This window comes from Oncorhynchus masou, chromosome 22, assembly GCF_036934945.1.
Source record: "Oncorhynchus masou masou isolate Uvic2021 chromosome 22, UVic_Omas_1.1, whole genome shotgun sequence".
NCBI lineage: Eukaryota > Metazoa > Chordata > Actinopteri > Salmoniformes > Salmonidae > Oncorhynchus > Oncorhynchus masou.
The window spans coordinates 1,619,239-1,640,093 of record NC_088233.1 but is presented as its reverse complement, the minus strand read 5'-3'; the positions used below and the strand labels follow the sequence as shown (position 1 = coordinate 1,640,093).

The 20,855-nt window shown below is 44.3% G+C and overlaps 1 protein-coding gene across 1 annotated transcript; it reads right to left on the bottom strand.

The window, feature by feature from the left end:
• Nucleotides 1-1,095: 1,095 nt before the first annotated feature.
• Nucleotides 1,096-19,633, bottom strand: LOC135508621 (guanylyl cyclase-activating protein 1-like). Its single transcript, XM_064928863.1, has 4 exons — nt 19,439-19,633; nt 4,440-4,589; nt 1,418-1,505; nt 1,096-1,238 (listed from the first exon to the last, which is right to left on the bottom strand). The coding sequence occupies exons 1-4, from the start codon at nt 19,631-19,633 to the stop codon at nt 1,096-1,098; spliced, it is 576 nt and encodes a 191-aa protein (XP_064784935.1).
• Between the last annotated feature and the right edge of the window lie 1,222 nt (nt 19,634-20,855).

The following is a 20,855-nucleotide window of genomic DNA, read 5'->3' as shown; positions in this document are numbered from 1 at the left end:
TGAGAGCAGGAGGAGGACTAGAGAGAGCTGTGGTGACTGTGAGAGCAGGAGGAGGACTAGAGAGAGCTGTGGTGACTGTGAGAGGAGGAGGACTAGAGAGAGCTGTGGTGACTGTGAGAGCAGGAGGAGGACTAGAGAGAGCTGTGATGACTGTGAGAGCAGGAGGAGGACTAGAGAGAGCTGTGGTGACAGTGCAGGAGGAGGACTAGAGAGAGCTGTGGTGACTGTGAGAGCAGGAGTACTAGAGAGAGCTGTGGTGACAGTGCAGGAGGAGGACTAGAGAGAGCTGTGGTGACAGTGCAGGAGGAGGACTAGAGAGAGCTGTGGTGACTGTGAGAGCAGGAGGAGGACTAGAGAGAGCTGTGGTGACAGTGCAGGAGGAGGACTAGAGAGAGCTGTGGTGACAGTGCAGGAGGAGGACTAGAGAGAGCTGTGGTGACTGTGAGAGCAGGAGGAGGACTAGAGAGAGCTGTGGTGACTGTGAGAGCAGGAGGAGGACTAGAGAGAGCTGTGGTGAATGTGAGACTAGGAGCAGGAGAAGGAGGACTAGAGAGAGCTGTGGTGAATGTGAGAGGAGGTGGAGGATACTCAAGTGATACACACAGAGAGAACATATAGTCTGCATCCCAATTCTCTACACTTGCACTTCCACACTTCCTGTCATTGATCTCAAAGTATTTAATTGGTGGAATCATTGCCTAGAGGGTTTCCACCGTGGTTAAATCTATGATGGAACTTCGGAAAAAGGGTGAAAAGACAATCGGGATGTAGAAATAGAGAACATAGAGTAGGCAAGATGGGTCACATGACCTCCTGGCATGGTTCCATTGTCCTTACATCAACTCAGTCTTCTTGGTCGATGGGGATTTGGGACATGGCTCCCCTCCCATTCATGTATATTCACCTTCTCATCAAGATGCTCAAGTTCGTCGTTTGTTCTTTTATACATTTCCTCCATATATTATATATTAAACATTCCACTACAATTGCTTTCCGTCCCAAACAATCCTATTCTTTCTCAACAACCTCTCTGCATTGCATTCTGTAAATTCTGAGTCCATCAAACAGGAAGTGCAACAGGAAGTGACGTCATCCTCATTCGGGTGATTTGACCTGCTTTTTCTGTCCGTTGACAATGATCTTTAGAACGTTGGTGAGGTCCATCATCTTTCCCAACATCTCCATGATGTCTTGGTGGTCCCTGGCTCCTTCGATAAACTCCTCCAGAGTCAACTCACCTGGAGGTGTGAACAATTCAAAAATATACAGAACAAGATACACATTGGCTTCCTAGAGGATGGCAATTAAAAGCATTAAAAGCTAACTTAAACTCCACCCCCTAGAATACCTATCTGTACTATGGGCAAGCTCACCCCGTTTCAATAAATGTACATCTCTAAATGTTGATCGTTCTTACCTTCGTTATTTATGTCAACCTTCTCATAGATGAGGGTCACAATCTCCTCCGTAGGAGGGTCATAACATCTGGTGATGTCCTGGATAGCCTGAAGTAATCAAAACAGAACAAAGAGCTGAAGTCACAGAGAATATCGTTAGAAATAAGCGTTTTTATACCTTCATGTCTTCCTCTGGGGTTCTGTCTTCCTCTGGGGTTCTGTCATCCTCTGGGATTCTGTCATTCTCTGGGGTTCTGTCTTCCTCTGGGGTTCTGTCTTCCTCTGGGGTTCTGTCTTCCTCTGGGGTTCTGTCATTCTCTGGGGTTCTGTAATCCTCTGGGTATCTGTCATCCTCTGGGGTTCTGTCATCCTCTAGGATTCTGTCATCCCCTGGGGTTCTGTAATCCTCTGGGGTTCTGTCATCCTGTCATCCTCTGGCTATTCTGTCATCCTCTGGGGTTCTGTCATCCTCTGGGATTCTGTCATCCTGTCATCCTCTGGGGTGTCTGTCATCCTCTGGGGTTCTGTCATCCTGTCATCCTCTGGGGTTCAGTCATCCTCTGGGGTTCTGTCATCCTCTGGGGTTCTGTCATCCTGTCATCCTCTGGGGTTCTGTCATCCTCTGGGGTTTCTGTCATACTCTGGGATTTAGTCATCCTCTCGGGGTTCAGTCATCTTCTGGGAGCCTGTCATCCTCTGGGAGCCTGTCATCCTCTGGGGTTCTGTCATCCCCTGGGGTTCTGTCATCCTCTGGGGTTCTGTAATCGTCTGGGTTCTGTCATCCTGTCATCCTCTGGGGTTCTGTCATCCCCTGGGGCTCTGTCATCCTCTGGATATTCTGTCATCCTCTGGGTATTCTGTCATCCTCTGGGGTTCTGTCATCCCCTGGGGTTCTGTCATCCCCTGGGTATTCTGTCATCCTCTGGGTATTCTGTCATCTTCTGGGGTCCTGCTCTCTCCTGGGGTTCTGTCATCCTCCAGGATTGTGTCATCCTCTGGGGTTCTGTCATCCTCTGGGGTTCTGTCATTCTGTTATCCTCTGGGGTTCTGTCATCCTCCAGGATTGTGTCATCCTCTGGGGTTCTGTCATCCTCTGGGGTTCTGTCATTCTGTCATCCTCTGGGATTCTGTCATCCTCTGAGATTCTTTCATACTGTCATCCTCTGGGGTTCTGTCATCCTCTGGGGTTCTGTCACCCTGTCATCCTCTGGGGTTCTGTCATCCTCTGGGGTTCAGTCATCCTCTGGGGTTCAGTCATCCTCTGGGGTTCTGTCATCCTGTCATCCTCTGGGGTTCTGTCATCCTGTCATCCTCTGGGGTTCTGTCATCCTCTGGGGTTCAGTCATCCTCTGGGGTTCTCTCATCCTGTCATCCTCTGGGGTTCTGTCATCCTCTGGGGTTCAGTCATCCTCTGGGGTTCAGTCATCCTCTGGGAGCCTGTCATCCTCTGGGAGCCTGTCATCCTCTGGGAGCCTGTCATCCTCTGGGGTTCTGTCATCCTCTGGGGTTCTGTCATCCTCTGGCGTTCTGTCATCCCCTGGGGTTCTGTCAACCTCTGGGGTTCTGTAATCCTCTGGGTTCTGTCATCCCCTGGGGTTCTGTCATCCCCTGGGGTTCCGTCATCCTCTGGGTATTCTGTCATCCTCTGGGTATTCTGTCATCCTCTGGGGTTCTGTCATCCCCTGGGGTTCTGTCATCCTCTGGGAGCCTGTCATCCTCTGGGAGCCTGTCATCCTCTGTGATTCTGTCATCCTCTGGGGTTCTGTCGTCCTCTGGGGTTCTGTCGTCCCCTGGGGTTCTGTCATCCTCTGGGGTTCTGTCATCCTGTCATCCTCTGGGACTCTGTCATCCTCTGGGGCTCTGTCATCCTCTGGGGCTCTGTCATCCTCTGGGGCTCTGTCATCCTCTGGGATTCTGTCATCCTCTGGGGTTCTGTCATTCTGTCATCCTCTGGGGTTCTGTCATTCTGTCATCCTCTGGGGTTCTGTCATCCCCTGGGGTTCTGTCATCCCCTGGGGTTCTGTCATCCTCTGGGAGCCTGTCATCCTCTGTGATTCTGTCATCCTCTGGGGTTCTGTCGTCCTCTGGGGTTCTGTCATCCCCTGGGGTTCTGTCATCCTCTGGGGTTCTGTCATCCTGTCATCCTCTGGGACTCTGTCATCCTCTGGGATTCTATCATCCTCTGGGGTTCTGTCATCCCCTGGGGTTCTGTCATCCTCTGGGGTTCTGTCATCCTCTGGGACTCTGTCATCCTCTGGGGTTCTGTCATCCTCTGGGATTCTATCATCCTCTGGGGTTCAGTCATTCTGTCATCCTCTGGGGTTCTGTCACTCTGTCATCCTCTGGGGTTCTGTCATCCTGTCATCCTCTGGGGTTCTGTCATCCTCTTGGACTCTGTCATCCTCTGGGGTTCTGTCATCCTCTGGGATTCTGTCATCCTCTGGGGTTCTACTCTAGGCCCCAGAATATATCCTCAGATAGAGTCCGTTGACCGTTTGGACTATTTGAAGCTATCAAGCCAATCCACAACAGTCAGTTACAGTTACGTTTTTTTTATAGCACTCTACTTTCTTAGTTCACCGATAAGCCTTAAAAAAATATATACTCTTACAGGAAATGTTTCCTCTAAACAGAATAAGACATTTTTTTGAATGACTGCGTCTTTGTGGTGACTTCAATAGGACCTCTAACAGGATAAATGTAAAAAATTAATCCAACTCAGAATTCTACAGTATCTTTTTCTGCTACATAATTTCCAATGTAGCTAGCTAGCAAAGCAGCAGATTGATCGACAACATACAGTAGTGAGGGATATATTTAGGTTAGGATTAGATTAGCAACCTTTTGTTGATGTGTACCATCTAGTTGTCGGCTAATTAAACCTTTCTGATCCCCTTCACAGTTAATCTCTCTGAAGTCTATATTTCAGTGGCGATATAGAGAGTTTGTAATGTTCCTCAAGGCTCTGAGCCTGATAAAGATGGCTGTATAAAAATCACAGCAACTAAATGACATAAATAATAAATAAATATAGCAGCCCACCTTGAATATTGTCCCCATTTCATCTTGGTCAATCTTGCCGTTTCCGTCCTGATCGAAAAGTTTGAAGTACCATTTCAGTTTCTGGTTGATTTCTCCTTTCAGCATCAGACTGACTGCTGCTATGTACTCTACAAAGTCTATATATCCATCCTGGAAGAGAGAGAAATATGATTGTTAGACAACAACAAAAAAGAGAAAAGACACTTACTATAACTTTCTGGTTAACACCAACACCTAATGTAATTATAATTTCCCAGTACAGTTGCCTCTCAAGGTTGCCTCTCACGGATGCCTCTCAAAGTTGCCTCTCACGGATGCCTCTCAAAGTTGCCTCTCACGGATGCCTCTCAAAGTTGCCTCTCACGGATGCCTCTCAAAGTTGCCTCTCACGGATGCCTCTCAAAGTTGCCTCTCACGGATGCCTCTCAAAGTTGCCTCTCACGGATGCCTCTCAAAGTTGCCTCTCAAGATGCCTCTCAAAGTTGCCTCTCACGGATGCCTCTCAAGGATGCCTCTCACGATGGTCTATGTCAGGTATACCCAGAGTGCTGAGGGTACGCCAAATTTCCAACGGGGCAATACATATGAGTGTGTTTTTTTCTCACTGCCAAAAAATAAAATTAAACCATCTAGTGTTCAGTGAAATAACAACACAATGTCAAATACAGGAAGCCTAGTCAAATAATTAACATCCAATCACATTAACCGAGAGGCTCTTGGGTACACGACAGCATCCACCGAGAGGCTCTTGCTGCCAAGGGAATGCCTGACAGCTTGAAAGATGTTTTGGGCACTCCAGTACAGTGAAAATGGTTAACTTTGTTAAAGCAAGGCCCCTGAACTATCCTGTATTTTCTGCACTATGCAATGATATGGGCAGCGACCATGTAACGCTTTTACAACATACAGAAGTGCGCTGGTCATCAAGGGGCAAAGTATTGACATGTTTTTTCAAACTGAGACACAAGCTTAAAGTTTTCTTTACTGACCATAATTGTCACTTACATGATGAGTTTCTCACACGACTGACCTATCTGGGTGATGTTTTTTCTCACCTGAATGATCTGAATCTAGGATTACAGGGACTCTCCGCAACTATATTCAACGTGCAGGACAAAATCAAGGCTATGATTAAGAAGTTGAGGCTCTTCTCTGTCTGCATTAACAAGGACGTCACACAGGTCTTTCCATCATTGTATGATTTTTTGTGTGCAGATTACGGACAATGTCAAATATGATAAAGCGAATCACCTGAGTGAGTTGGGTTCGCAATTACGCAGGTACTTTCCCAAAACGGACGACACAAACCACTGGATTCGTTATCCCTTTCATGCCCTGCCTCCAGTCCACTTACTGATATCTGAACAAGAGAGCCTCATTGAAATTGCAACAAGTGGTTCTGTGAAAATCAAATTGAATCAGAAGCCACTGACAGATGTCTGGATTGGGTTGCGATCAGAGTATCCTGCCTTGGCGAAGCTCTCTGTTAAGACACTGATGCCCTTTGCAACCACAGTTGGAGTCAGATGTTTACATCCACCTTAGCCAAATACATTTAAACTCAGTTTCTCACAATTCCTGACATTTAATCAGAGTAAAAATTCCCCGTCTTGTGTCAGTTCGGATCACCACTTTATTTTAAGAATGTGAAATGTCAGAATAATTTTTATTTTATTTAACCAGGCAAGTCAGTTAAGAACAAATTGTTATTTTCAATGATGGCCTAGGAACAGTGGGTTAACTGCCTGTTCAGGGGCAGAACGACAGATTTGTACCTTGTCAGCTTGGGGGTTTGAACTTGCAACCTTCCGGTCACTAGTCCAACGCTCTAACCACTAGGCTACCCTGCCGCCCCATTTATTTCAGCTTTTATTTCATTACATTCCCAGTGGGTCAGAAGTTTACGTACATACATTTACATACATTCAATTAGTATTTGGTAGCATTGGATTTAAATTGTTCAACTTGGGCCAATCGTTTCGGGTAGCCTTCCACAAGCTTCCCACAACAAGTTGGGTGAGTTTTGGCCCATACCTCCTGACAGAGCTGGTGTAACTAAGTCAGGTTTGTAGGCCTCCTTGCTCGCACACGCTTTTTCAGTTCTGCCCACAAATTGTCTATAGGATTGAGGTCAGAGCTTTTTGATGGCCACTCCATTACCTTGACTTTGTTGTCATTTTGCCACAACTTTGGAAGTATGCTTGGGGTTATTGTTCATTTTGAAGACCCATTTGGGACCAAGCTTTAACTTCCTGACTGATGTCTTGAGATGTTGCCTCAATATATCCACACATTTTCCTTCCTCATGATGCCATCTATTTTGTGAAGTGCACCAATCCCTCCTGCAGCAAAGCACCCCCACAACATGATGCTGTCACCCCCGTGTTTCACGGTTGGGATGGTGTTCTTCGGCTTGCTGACGATTTTGCAGGTTTTCCTACTTACAAAGCATTTTTTTTTTTACATAGGTACACTTCAACTGTGAGAGACGGAATCTAAAACAAAAATCCAGAAAATCACATTGTATGATTTTTAACCCCAAACACCAATCAATTCAGGTATTGAAGCACGTTGGCTAGGAAAAACACCCTAGAAAGGCCAACACCTAGGAAGAAACCTAGAGAGGAACCAGGCTATGAGGGGTGGCCAGTCCTCTTCTGGATGTGCCGGGTGGAGATTATAACAGAACATGGCCAAGATGTTCAAATGTTCATAAATGACCAGCATGGTCAAAAAATAGGTCTGGGACAGGTAGCACGTCCAGTGAACAGGTCAGGATTCCATAGCCGCAGGCAGAACAGTTGGAACTGGAGCAGCAGCACGGCCAGGTGGACTGGGGACAGCAAGGAGTCATCATGCCAGGTAGTCCTGAGGCATGGTCCTACGGTTCAGGTCCTCCGAGAGACAGAAAGAAAGACCTGCACAAGGCTGGGATGGGCTACAGGACAATAGGCAAGCAGCTTGGTTAGAAGCCAACAACTGTTGGCGCAATTATTAGAAAATGGAAGAAGTTCAAGATGACGGTCAATCACCCTCGGTCTGGGGCTCCATGCAAGATCTCACCTCGTGGAGCATCAATGATCATGAGGAAGGTGAGGGATCAGCCCAGAACTAGACGGCAGGACCTGGTCAATGACCTGAAGAGAGCTGGGACCACAGTCTCAAAGAAAACCATTAGTAACACACTACGCCGTCATGGATTAAAATCCTGCATCGCACGCAAGGTCCCCCTGCTCAAGCCAGCGCATGTCCAGGCCCGTCTGAAGTTTGCCAATGACCATCTGGATGATCCAGAGGAGGAATGGGAGAAAGTCATGTGGTCCGATGAGACAAAAATAGAGCTTTTTGGTCTAAACTCCACTCGCCGTGTTTGGAGGAAGAAGGATGAGTACAACCCCAAGAACACCATCACAACCGTGAAGCATGGAGATGGAAAAATCATTCTTTGGGGATGCTTTTCTGCAAAGGGGACAGGACAACTGCACCGTATTGAGGGGAGGATGGATGGGGCCATGTATCGCGAGATCTTGGCAAACAACCTCCTTCCCTCAGTAAGAGCATTGAAAATGGGTCGTGGCTGGGTCTTCCAGCATGACAACGACCCGAAACACACAGCCAGGGCAACTTAGGAGTGGCTCCGTAAGAAGCATCTCAAGGTCCTGGAGTGGCCTAGCCAGTCTCCAGACCTGAACCAAATAGAAAATCTTTGGAGGGAGCTGAAAGTCCGTATTGCCCAGCAACAGCCCCGTAACCTGAAGGATCTGGAGAAGGTCTGTATGGAGGAGTGTGCCAAAATCCCTGCTGCAGTGTGTGCAAACCTGGTCAAGAACTACAGGAAACCTGATCTCTGTAATTGCAAACAAAGGTTTCTGTACCAAATATTAAGTTATGCTTTTCTGATGTATCAAATACTTATGTCATGCAATAAAATGCAAATTAATTTCTTAAAAATAATACAATGTGATTTTCTGTATTTTTGTTTTAGATTCCATCTCTCACAGTTGAAGTGTACCTATGATAAAGATTACAGACCTCTACATGCTTTGTAAGTAGGAAAACCTGCAAAATCGGCAGTGTATCAAATACTTGTTCTCCCCACTATAGATACTTTTGTACCTGTTTCCTCCAGCATCTTCACAAGGTCCTTTGCTGTTGTTCTGGAATTGATTTGCACTTTTTGCACCAAAGTACGTTCATCTCTAGGAGACAGAACGCATTTTCTTTCCTGAGCGGTATGATGGCTGCATGGTCCCATGGTGCTTATACTTGCGTACTATTGTTTATACAGATGAACATGGTACCTTCAGGTGTTTGGAAATTTCTCCCAGGGATGACCAGAGTTGTAGAGGTCTACATATTTTTTCTTCTGAGGTTTGGGCTGATTTCTTTTGATTTTCCCATAATGTCAAGTAAAGAGGCACTGAGTTTGAAGGGAGGCCTTGAACTACAGGGGGGCAAAAAAGTATTTAGTCAGCCACCAATTGTGCAAGTTCTCCCACTTAAAAAGATGAGAGAGACCTGTAATTTTCATCATAGGTACACTTCAACTATGACAGACAAAATTAGAAAATAAATCCAGAAAATCACATTGTAGGATTGTTAATGAATTTATTTGCAAATGATGGTGGAAAATAAGTATTTGGTGAATAACAAATGTTTATCTCAATACATTGTTATATACCCTTTGTTGGCAATGACAGAGGTCAAACGTTTTCTGTAAGTCTTCACAAGGTTTTCACACACTTTTGCTGGTATTTTGGCCCATTCCTCCATGCAGATCTCCTCATTTGGATCATCCAAATGCTCTCTAGCAAACTTCAGATGGGCCTGGACATGTACTGGCTTAAGCAGGGGGACACGTCTGGCACTGCAGGATTTGAGTTCCTGGCAGCGTAGTGTGTTACTGATGGTAGGCTTTGTTACTTTGGTCCCAACTCTCTCAACTCTCTGTCATTCACTAGGTTCCCCCGTGTGGTTCTGGGATTTTTGCTCACCGTTCTTGTGATTATTTTGACCCCACGGGGTGAGATCTTGCGTGGAGCCCCAGATCGAGGGAGATTATCAGTGGTCTTGTATGTCTTCCATTTCCTAATAATTGCTCCCACAGTTGATTTCTTCAAACCAAGCTGCTTCCCTATTGCAGATTCAGTCTTCCCAGCCTGGTGCAGGTCTACAATTTTGTTTGTGGTGTCCTTTGACAGCTCTTTGGTCTTGGCCATAGTGGAGTTTGGAGTGTGACTGGTTGAGGTTGTGGACAGGTGTCTTTTATACTGATAACAAGTTCAAACAGGTGCCATTAATACAGGTAACGAGTTGAGGACAGAGGAGCCTCACAGGTCTGTGAGAGCCAGAAATCTTGCTTGTTTGTAGGTGACCAAATACTTATTTTCCACCATAATTTGCAAATAAATTCATTAAAAATCCTACAATGTGATTTTCTGGATTTTTTTTCTTCTCATTTTGTCTGTCATAGTTGAAGTGTACCTATGATGAAAATTACAGGCCTCTCTCATCTTTTTAAGTGGGAGAACTTGCACAATTGGTGGCTGACTAAATACTTTTTTGCCCCACTGTACATCCACAGGTACACCTCCAATTGACTAAAATGATGTCAATTACCCTATCAGAAGCTTCTAAAGCCATGACATCGTTTTCTGGAATTTTCCAAGCTGTTTAAAGGCACAGTCAACTTAATGTATGTAAACTTCTGACCCACTGGATTTTAGATTCAATTAATTATAAGTGAAATAATCTCTCTGTAAACAATTGTTGGAAACATTACTTGTGTCATGCAAAAAGTAGATGTCCTAACCGACTTGCCAAAACTATAGTTTGTCAACAAGAAATTTGTGGAGTGGTTGAAAAATGAGTTTTAACTACTCCAACCTAAGTGTATGTAAAGTTCCGACTTCAACTATTGGTGAGAGTGGATTCTTGGGCCCTCACGAGCGTGAAAACTAAATACAGGCACAGACTGTGTGTGGAAAATGATTTAAGACTGAGACTCTCTCCAATACAACCCAACATTGCAGAGTTATGTGCATCCTTCCAGGCACACCCTTCTCATTAACCTGTGGTGAGTTATTCACAATTTTCAAATGTAAGATGGTTAAAAAAAGAGCAAAATGATTGATTATTATTATATTACTATTTGTGCGCTGGTCCTATTAGAGCTCATTGTCACTTCCCATGAGCTGGGTGTGACAAAAACTCACACTCATTCTGATGTTTAATAAATGTATTGTATAGTGTGTGTGTGGCAGGCTTACAATGATGGCAAAAAACAACATTTGAGAGTGCGCTGACCCTGGTGCTAGAGGGGGTACAGTTGACCCTGGGGCTAGAGGGGGTACAGCTGACCCTGGTGCTAGAGGGGGTACAGTTGACCCTGGGGCTAGAGGGGTACAGCTGACCCTGGGGTTAGAGGGGGTACAGCTGACCCTGGGGTTAGAGGGGGTACAGCTGACCCAGGGGCTAGAGGGGGTACAGCTGACCCAGGGGCTAGAGGGGATACAGCTGACCCTAGGCCTAGAAGGGGGTACAGTTCACCCTGGTGCTAGAGGGGATACAGCTGACCCTGGGCCTAGAGGGGTTATAGCTGACCCTGGGCCTAGAGGGGGTACAGATGACCCTGGGGCTAGACGGGGTACAGCTGACCCTGTGGTTAGAGGGGGTACAGATGACCCTGTGGTTAGAGGGCGTACAGCTGACCCTGTGGCTAGAGGGGGTACAGATGACCCTGGGGCTAGAGGGGGTATGCAGCTGGAGGTTGAATTTTCGAAGGGGTACGAGACTATGAGAAGTTTGGGAACCACTGCTCTATGTCAACAATAAGACAGGATGGTCTGGGTCAACAGTAAGACAGGATGGTCTGGGTCAACAGTAAGACAGGATGGTCTGGGTCAACAGTAAGACAGGATGGTCTGGGTCAACAGTAAGACAGGATGGTCTGGGTCAACAGTAAGACAGGATGGTCTGGGTCAACAGTAAGACAGGATGGTCTGGGTCAACAATAAGACAGGATGGTCTGGGTCAACAGTAAGACAGGATGGTCTGGGTCAACAATAAGACAGGATGGTCTGGGTCAACAGTAAGACAGGATGGTCTGGGTCAACAGTAAGACAGGATGGTCTGGGTCAACAGTAAGACAGGATGGTCTGGGTCAACAATAAGACAGGATGGTCTGGGTCAACAGTAAGACAGGATGGTCTGGGTCAACAATAAGACAGGATGGTCTGGGTCAACAGTAAGACAGGATGGTCTGGGTCAACAGTAAGACAAGATGGTCTGGGTCAACAATAAGACAGGATGGTATGGGTCAACAGTAAGACAGGAAGGTCTGGGTCAACAGTAAGACAGGATGGTCTGGGTCAACAGTAAGACAGGATGGTCTGGGTCAACAGTAAGACAGGATGGTCTGGGTCAACAATAAGACAGGATGGTCTGGGTCAACAGTAAGACAGGATGGTCTGGGTCAACAGTAAGACAGGATGGTCTGGGTCAACAATAAGACAGGATGGTCTGGGTCAACAAAAAGACAGGATGGTCTGGGTCAACAGTAAGACAGGATGGTCTGGGTCAACAGTAAGACAGGATGGTCTGGGTCAACAGTAAGACAGGATGGTCTGGGTCAACAGTAAGACAGGATGGTCTGGGTCAACAGTAAGACAGGATGGTCTGGGTCAACAATAAGACAGGATGGTCTGGGTCAACAATAAGACAGGATGGTCTGGGTCAACAGTAAGACAGTATGGTATGGGTCAACAGTAAGACAGGATGGTCTGGGTCAACAGTAAGACAGGATGGTCTGGGTCAACAGTAAGACAGGATGGTCTGGGTCAACAGTAAGACAGGATGGTCTGGGTCAACAATAAGACAGGATGGTCTATTTCAACAATAAGACAGGATGGTCTGGGTCAACAATAAGACAGGATGGTCTGGGTCAACAATAAGACAGGATGGTCTGGGTCAACAAAAAGACAGGATGGTCTGGGTCAACAAAAAGACAGGATGGTCTGGGTCAACAGTAAGACAGGATGGTCTGGGTCAACATTTCAAAGGGTTCATAACTGAGTTATATGAAGATGAGCCATATGTCATATTAGTGGTCTTTCAACCTGAGCTACAGGTGTGGTTAGCTACTATGTGTGGTTAGCTGGTTAGCTAATGTGAGGTTAGCTGGTTAGCTAATGTGTGGTTAGCTGGTTAGCTGATGTGTGGTGAGCTGATGTGTGGTGAGCTGATGTGTGGTGAGCTGGTTAGCTGATGTGTGGTTAGCTGATTTGTGGTGAGCTGATGTGTGGTGAGCTGGTTAGCTGATGTGTGGTGAGCTGGTTAGCTGATGTGTGGTGAGCTGATGTGTGGTGAGCTGATTTGTGGTTAGCTGATGTGTGGTGAGCTGGTTAGCTGATGTGTGGTGAGCTGATGTGTGGTTAGCTGGTTAGCTGATGTGTGGTTAGCTTGTTAGCTGATGTGTGGTGAGCTGATGTGTGGTGAGCTGGTTAGCTGATGTGTGGTTAGCTGGTTAGCTGATGTGTGGTGAGCTGGTTAGCTGATGTGTGGTTAGCTTGTTAGCTGATGTGTGGTGAGCTGATGTGTGGTGAGCTGGTTAGTTGATGTGTGGTGAGCTGATTTGTGGTTAGCTGATGTGTGGTGAGCTGATGTGTGGTGAGCTGATTTGTGGTTAGCTGATGTGTGGTGAGCTGGTTAGCTGATGTGTGGTTAGCTTGTTAGCTGATGTGTGGTGAGCTGATGTGTGGTGAGCTGGTTAGTTGATGTGTGGTGAGCTGATTTGTGGTTAGCTGATGTGTGGTGAGCTGATGTGTGGTGAGCTGATTTGTGGTGAGCTGATGTGTGGTGAGCTGATGTGTGGTGAGCTGATGTGTGGTGAGCTGGTTAGCTGATGTGTGGTTAGCTGGTTAGCTGATGTGTGGTGAGCTGGTTAGCTGATGTGTGGTTAGCTTGTTAGCTGATGTGTGGTGAGCTGATGTGTGGTGAGCTGGTTAGTTGATGTGTGGTGAGCTGATTTGTGGTTAGCTGATGTGTGGTGAGCTGATGTGTGGTGAGCTGATTTGTGGTTAGCTGATGTGTGGTGAGCTGATGTGTGGTGAGCTGATTTGTGGTGAGCTGATTTGTGGTGAGCTGGTTAGCTGATGTGTGGTTAGCTGGTTAGCTGATGTGTGGTGAGCTGGTTAGCTGATGTGTGGTTAGCTTGTTAGCTGATGTGTGGTGAGCTGATGTGTGGTGAGCTGGTTAGTTGATGTGTGGTGAGCTGATTTGTGGTTAGCTGATGTGTGGTGAGCTGATGTGTGGTGAGCTGATTTGTGGTTAGCTGATGTGTGGTGAGCTGATGTGTGGTGAGCTGATGTGTGGTGAGCTGATGTGTGGTGAGCTGATGTGTGGTGAGCTGATTTGTGGTTAGCTGATGTGTGGTGAGCTGATGTGTGGTTAGCTGATGTGTGGTGAGCTGATGTGTGGTGAGCTGATGTGTGGTGAGCTGATGTGTGGTGAGCTGGTTAGCTGATGTGTGGTGAGCTGGTTAGCTGATGTGTGGTGAGCTGATGTGTGGTGAGCTGGTTAGCTGATGTGTGGTGAGCTGGTTAGCTGATGTGTGGTGAGCTGGTTAGCTGATGTGTGGTGAGCTGATGTGTGGTTAGCTGGTTAGCTGATGTGTGGTTAGCTGGTTAGCTGATGTGTGGTGAGCTGATGTGTGGTTAGCTGGTTAGCTGATGTGTGGTGAGCTGATGTGTGGTGAGCTGGTTAGCTGATGTGTGGTGAGCTGGTTAGCTGATGTGTGGTGAGCTGGTTAGCTGATGTGTGGTTAGCTGGTTAGCTGATGTGTGGTGAGCTGATGTGTGGTGAGCTGATGTGTGGTGAGCTGATGTGTGGTTAGCTGATGTGTGGTGAGCTGATGTGTGGTGAGCTGATGTGTGGTGAGCTGGTTAGCTTATGTGTGGTTAGCTGGTTAGCTGATGTGTGGTGAGCTGATGTGTGGTGAGCTGATGTGTGGTGAGCTGATGTGTGGTTAGCTGATGTGTGGTGAGCTGATGTGTGGTGAGCTGATATGTGGTTAGCTGGTTAGCTGATGTGTGGTGAGCTGATGTGTGGTGATCTGGTTAGCTGATGTGTGGTTAGCTGGTTAGTGGATGTGTGGTGAGCTGGTTAGCTGATGTGTGGTTAGCTGGTTAGCTGATGTGTGGTGAGCTGATGTGTGGTGAGCTGGTTAGTTGATGTGTGGTGAGCTGATGTGTGGTGAGCTGGTTAGTTGATGTGTGGTGAGCTGATGTGTGGTTAGCTGGTTAGCTGATTTGTGGAGAGCTGGTTAGCTGATGTGTGGTGAGATGATGTGTGATGAGCTGGTAAGCTGATGTGTGGTGAGCTGATGTGTGGTGAGCTGGTTAGCTGATGTGTGGTGAGATGATGTGTGGTGAGCTGGTAAGCTGATGTGTGGTGAGATGATGTGTGGTGAGCTGTTTAGCCGATGTGTGGTGAGCTGATGTGTGGTGAGCTGGTTAGCTGATGTGTGGTGAGCTGATGTGTGGTTAGCTGGTTAGCTGATGTGTGGTGAGCTGATGTGTGGTGAGCTGGTTAGCTGATGTGTGGTTAGCTGATGTGTGGTGAGCTGATGTGAGGTGAGCTGGTTAGCTGATGTGTGGTGAGCTGATGTGTGGTGAGCTGGTTAGCTGATGTGTGGTTAGCTGGTGAGCTGATGTGTGGTTAGCTGGTGAGCTGATGTGTGGTTAGCTGGTTAGCTGATGTGTGGTGAGCTGATGTGTGGTTAGCTGGTTAGCTGATGTGTGGTTAGCTGATGTGTGGTTAGCTGGTTAGCTGATGTGTGGTGAGCTGATGTGTGGTGAGCTGGTTAGCTGATGTGTGGTTAGCTGATGTGTGGTGAGCTGATGTGAGGTGAGCTGGTTAGCTGATGTGTGGTGAGCTGATGTGTGGTGAGCTGGTTAGCTGATGTGTGGTTAGCTGGTGAGCTGATGTGTGGTTAGCTGGTGAGCTGATGTGTGGTTAGCTGGTTAGCTGATGTGTGGTGAGCTGATGTGTGGTTAGCTGGTTAGCTGATGTGTGGTTAGCTGGTTAGCTGATGTGTGGTGAGCTGATGTGTGGTTAGCTGGTGAGCTGATGTGTGGTTAGCTGGTTAGCTGATGTGTGGTGAGCTGATGTGTGGTTAGCTGGTTAGCTGATGTGTGGTTAGCTGGTTAGCTGATGTGTGGTGAGCTGATGTGTGGTTAGCTGGTTAGCTGATGTGTGGTTAGCTGGTTAGCTGATGTGTGGTGAGCTGATGTGTGGTTAGCTGGTTAGCTGATGTGTGGTGAGCATGAATTAAGGCACATATTGGTGGTGAATGAGGTGAGTTTCTCTCCTTACAATGTAAGTGCTGTGAACATCTTGAACAGGGCTATATTTCAGCGATAAGGGCTGAGGAGGTGTGATATATGACCAATATACCACGGCTAAGGGCTGTTCTTACACACAACGTGGAGTACAGCCTGGACACAGCCCTTAGCCGTGGTATATTGGCCATATACCACAACCCCTCTGAGATGCCTTATTGCTGTTATAAACTGGTTACCAACGTAACTAGAGCAGTAAAAATACATGTTTTGTCAACCCTGTGGTATACAGTCTGATATACTACGGCTTTCAGCCAATCAGCATTCAGGACTCGACCCCACCCAGTTTATAATAACACATGAATCAAATTAATTCACACTTCTTTGTTTAAGGGGTGGATCAGCTTAATATTGCGGAAAGATTGTTACTTCCATCAACGTAATTGTCTGCATCATTTCCAATCTCCCATATATTTTGGGGGTAAATATATATATCCATATACACACATGCATACATATACACATATATACATACACATACCTATATATCCATACATATACACATATATACATACACATACCTATATACACATACACATACCTATATAGACATATATATACACATATATACATACACATACCTATATAGATATACATATACCTATATACACATACACATACCTATATAGACATATATATACACATATATACATACACATACCTATATAGATATACATATACATACACATACCTATATAGACATATATATACACATATATACATACACATACCTATATAGATATACATATACATACACATACCTATATAGACATACATATACACATATATACATACACATACCAATATAGATATACATATACACATATATACAGTGCCTTGCGAAAGTATTCGGCCCCCTTGAACTTTGCGACCTTTTGCCACATTTCAGGCTTCAAACATAAAGATATAAAACTGTATTTTTTTTGTGAAGAATCAACAACAAGTGGGACACAATCATGAAGTGGAACGACATTTATTGGATATTTCTAACTTTTTTAACAAATCAAAAACTGAAAAATTGGGCGTGCAAAATTATTCAGCCCCTTTACTTTCAGTGCAGCAAACTCTCTCCAGAAGTTCAGTGAGGATCTCTGAATGATCCAATGTTGACCTAAATGACTAATGATGATAAAAAAAGTTTTATATCTTTATGTTTGAAGCCTGAAATGTGGCAAAAGGTCGCAAAGTTCAAGGGGGCCGAATACTTTCGCAAGGCACTGTATATAGATATACATAAACATACACATACCTATATAGATATACATATACACATATATACATACACATCCTATATAGACATATATATACACATATATACATACACATACCTATATAGATATACATATACACATATATACATACACATACCTATATAGATATACATATACACATATACATACACATACATATACACATATATACATACATATACACATATATACATACATATACACATATATACATACACATACCTATATATCCATACATATACACATATATACATACACATACCTATATAGATATACATATACACATATACATACACATACATATACACATATATACATACATATACACATATATACATACATATACACATATATACATACACATACCTATATATCCATACATATACACATATATACATACATATACACATATATACATACATATACACATATATACATACACATACCTATATAGACATACATATACACATATATACATACACATACCTATATAGACATACATATACACATATATACATACACATACCTATATAGACATACATATACACATATATAGATACACATACCTATATGGACATACATATACACATATATACATACACATACCTATATAGACATACATATATATACATATATACATACACATCCTATATAGACATACATATACACATATATACATACACATCCTATATAGACATACATATACACATATATACATACACATCCTATATAGACATACATATACACATATATAGATACACATACCTATATGGACATACATATACACATATATACATACACATCCTATATAGACATACATATACACATATATACATACACATCCTATATAGACATACATATACACATATATACATACACATCCTATATAGACATACATATACACATATATACATACACATACCTATATAGACATACATATACACATATATACATACACATCCTATATAGACATACATATACACATATATACATACACATCCTATATAGACATATATATATATATATATATATACACATATATACATACACATCCTATATAGACATACATATACACATGTATACATACACATCCTATATAGACATATATATATATACATATATACATACACATCCTATATAGACATACATATACACATATATACATACACATCCTATGTAGACATACATATACACATATATACATACACATCCTATATAGACATACATATACACATATATACATACACATCCTATATAGACATACATATACACATATATACATACACATCCTATATAGACATACATATACATCCTATATAGACATATATATATACATATATACATACACATCCTATATAGACATACATATACACATATATACATACACATCCTATATAGACATACATATACACATATATACATACACTTCCTATATAGACATACATATACACATATATACATACACATCCTATATAGACATATATATACACATATATACATACACATCCTATATAGACATATATATACACATATATACATACACATCCTATATAGACATACTTTTTTAAAGAATATCCCTTTATTATTATTCCCCACAAACCCTACCGCCGATCCCCCAGTTGGAGAAAACTAATAAACACTCCTACCTTCAGTTTATACACATTTTACAGACACAATCTATTTTACAATTAGTTATATTTTGTTTGTTTTTAGTCCTTCCTCTATTTCTGATGTCCATCCAGTTTGATTTCTATTTGTAACTGTGCTATTTCACAACATTTCTGAGCCTATATACATTTTACAGACCCTGTATGTTTTACATTGGTTATCTTGTTGTTATTAGTCCCACCCTTCAGCTCCATTCAACCCCTCCCATCTGTCTCTTAACACCATCCAGTCCCACCCTTCAGCTCCATTCAACCCCTCCCATCTGTCTCTTAACACCATCCAGTCCCACCCTTCAGCTCCATTCAACCTCTCCCATCTGTCTCTTAACACCATCCAGTCCCACCCTTCAGCTCCATTCAACCCCTCCCATCTATCTCTGAACACCTTCCAGTCCCACCCTTATGCTCCATTCAACCCCTCCCATCTGTCTCTCAACACCATCCAGTCCCACCCTTCAGCTCCATTCAACCTCTCCCATCTGTCTCTCAACACCATCCATTTTTGGATTTCTATTTGACATATATTTTTCAACTTAATTAATTCATCTTTCCATCCCTGGTGGAACCGTGTCTTCGAACAGACAGGAGAGAGAGAGAGACAGAGAGGGAGAGAGAGAGAGAGAGAGAGAGAGAGAGAGAGAGACAGAGAGGGAGAGAGAGAGAGAGAACGAGGGTCTTCTTACCCCGTCCATGTCAAAGGTAAAGAAGACCTGGTCCACGTAGCTGCTAGCTTCTTCTGTCATCCCCTGCATCTCCAGCATCGTCTTCAGCTCAAACAACGTGATGAGTCCCGAAGGAGACTCTTTCATAAACTTGTTGTACCAGTGGTGCATGTCCTCTGCCAGGATATCGTCCAGGTTGGACTCGTAGGCGCCCATGCTTTCTTATTCCTACAGACACGTTCTGCTTCTGCCTAGGAGAGAGGTGTGGTGTGGGCCTTGGGGTCTGGGGCCTGCCTGCAGAGAGCGGAGCTGGAGGGAGGTGAGGCGTAGTGGAGAACAACACTGCAACTGACTCTTGCTGCATTGACTCTGTCTTAATCTGCTTGAGTTAAGTCCATCCCCCCCCCCTCCACCCTCTCTCCCGTCCCTCACTCCCCCCCACCCTCCCCGGCTACTAAAAAAAGAGGTAACCCTATAATGGGATAACTGGACAGCTCTACCAAGAACCTGGGGACATCTAGGCTTCGCCGGTGTAAAGTGAGGGGCCCCATGATTGGCTCGTTGGACAGAGACGTCCCACCCAGAGAACCGTGAGGGGGAAGAACATGTAGGTATTGGCTGAAGACCCAGGCGCTACAGCTCTGGATTAGCATTTCTAAGGAATCTCTGAGCCCACAAGGTCAAGTGTAGTCACGGAGGCCCAAGTCACCGTGGCCAGACCTAATTCAGCTGCCACTGGACACATGAACCCTCCCCGCCCATCTTGGTTGTGTCGTAACGGATCACATTTTATTTTATTTATTTATTTCACCTTTATTTAACCAGGTAGGCAAGTTGAGAACAAGTTCTCATTTACAATTGCGACCTGGCCAAGATAAAGCAAAGCAGTTCGACACATACAACGACACAGAGTTACACAATCAACGTTGTTTCCACACATTTCCACATACACAGGTTTTCCCAATTGTCAAAACACATTTGCTGAAACCACATCGTTGTTATTCAAAACACTAAACAGACAATTTCCCCAACACCCCAACACCCCCCCCCCCCCCCCACAGACATCTTTGCACAATGAAACACAATAATTTGGGATCAAAATCATGTAAGACCCTCTGCTCAAAATGAAACTCTGCATACTAATGAGATACACACACACACACACACACAGAGACACACATGCACGCACACACACACATACAAACGTCAAATGAATCTAACTTGGTGACAACCGAGATCACACGAATGTGACATATTCAAAAACACCACTATCAGAACCTATTTCAGTGTAAAGACTAAGACGTTGTTGTTATACTGTTTACTATTTGTGTTTTACTCAAACAAGAAAGGAACACAAATGCAAAAAAAAAATATTAGTTTAACATTTTAATATGACTCAATACACGTCAAACACCATAAGCACATACAGTATATAGTA

Bases quoted from the DNA above. Each gene is read 5' to 3' on its own strand.
- LOC135508621 (XM_064928863.1), bottom strand. From the start codon at position 19,633: ATGGGCGCCTACGAGTCCAACCTGGACGATATCCTGGCAGAGGACATG. The intron at 1,506-4,439 runs GTGGGCTGCTAT...TGATTACTTCAG, and splicing joins AAATGGGGACAATATTCAAG to GCTATCCAGGACATCACCAG. The intron at 1,239-1,417 runs GTAAGAACGATC...TCACACCTCCAG, and splicing joins GGTTGACATAAATAACGAAG to GTGAGTTGACTCTGGAGGAG.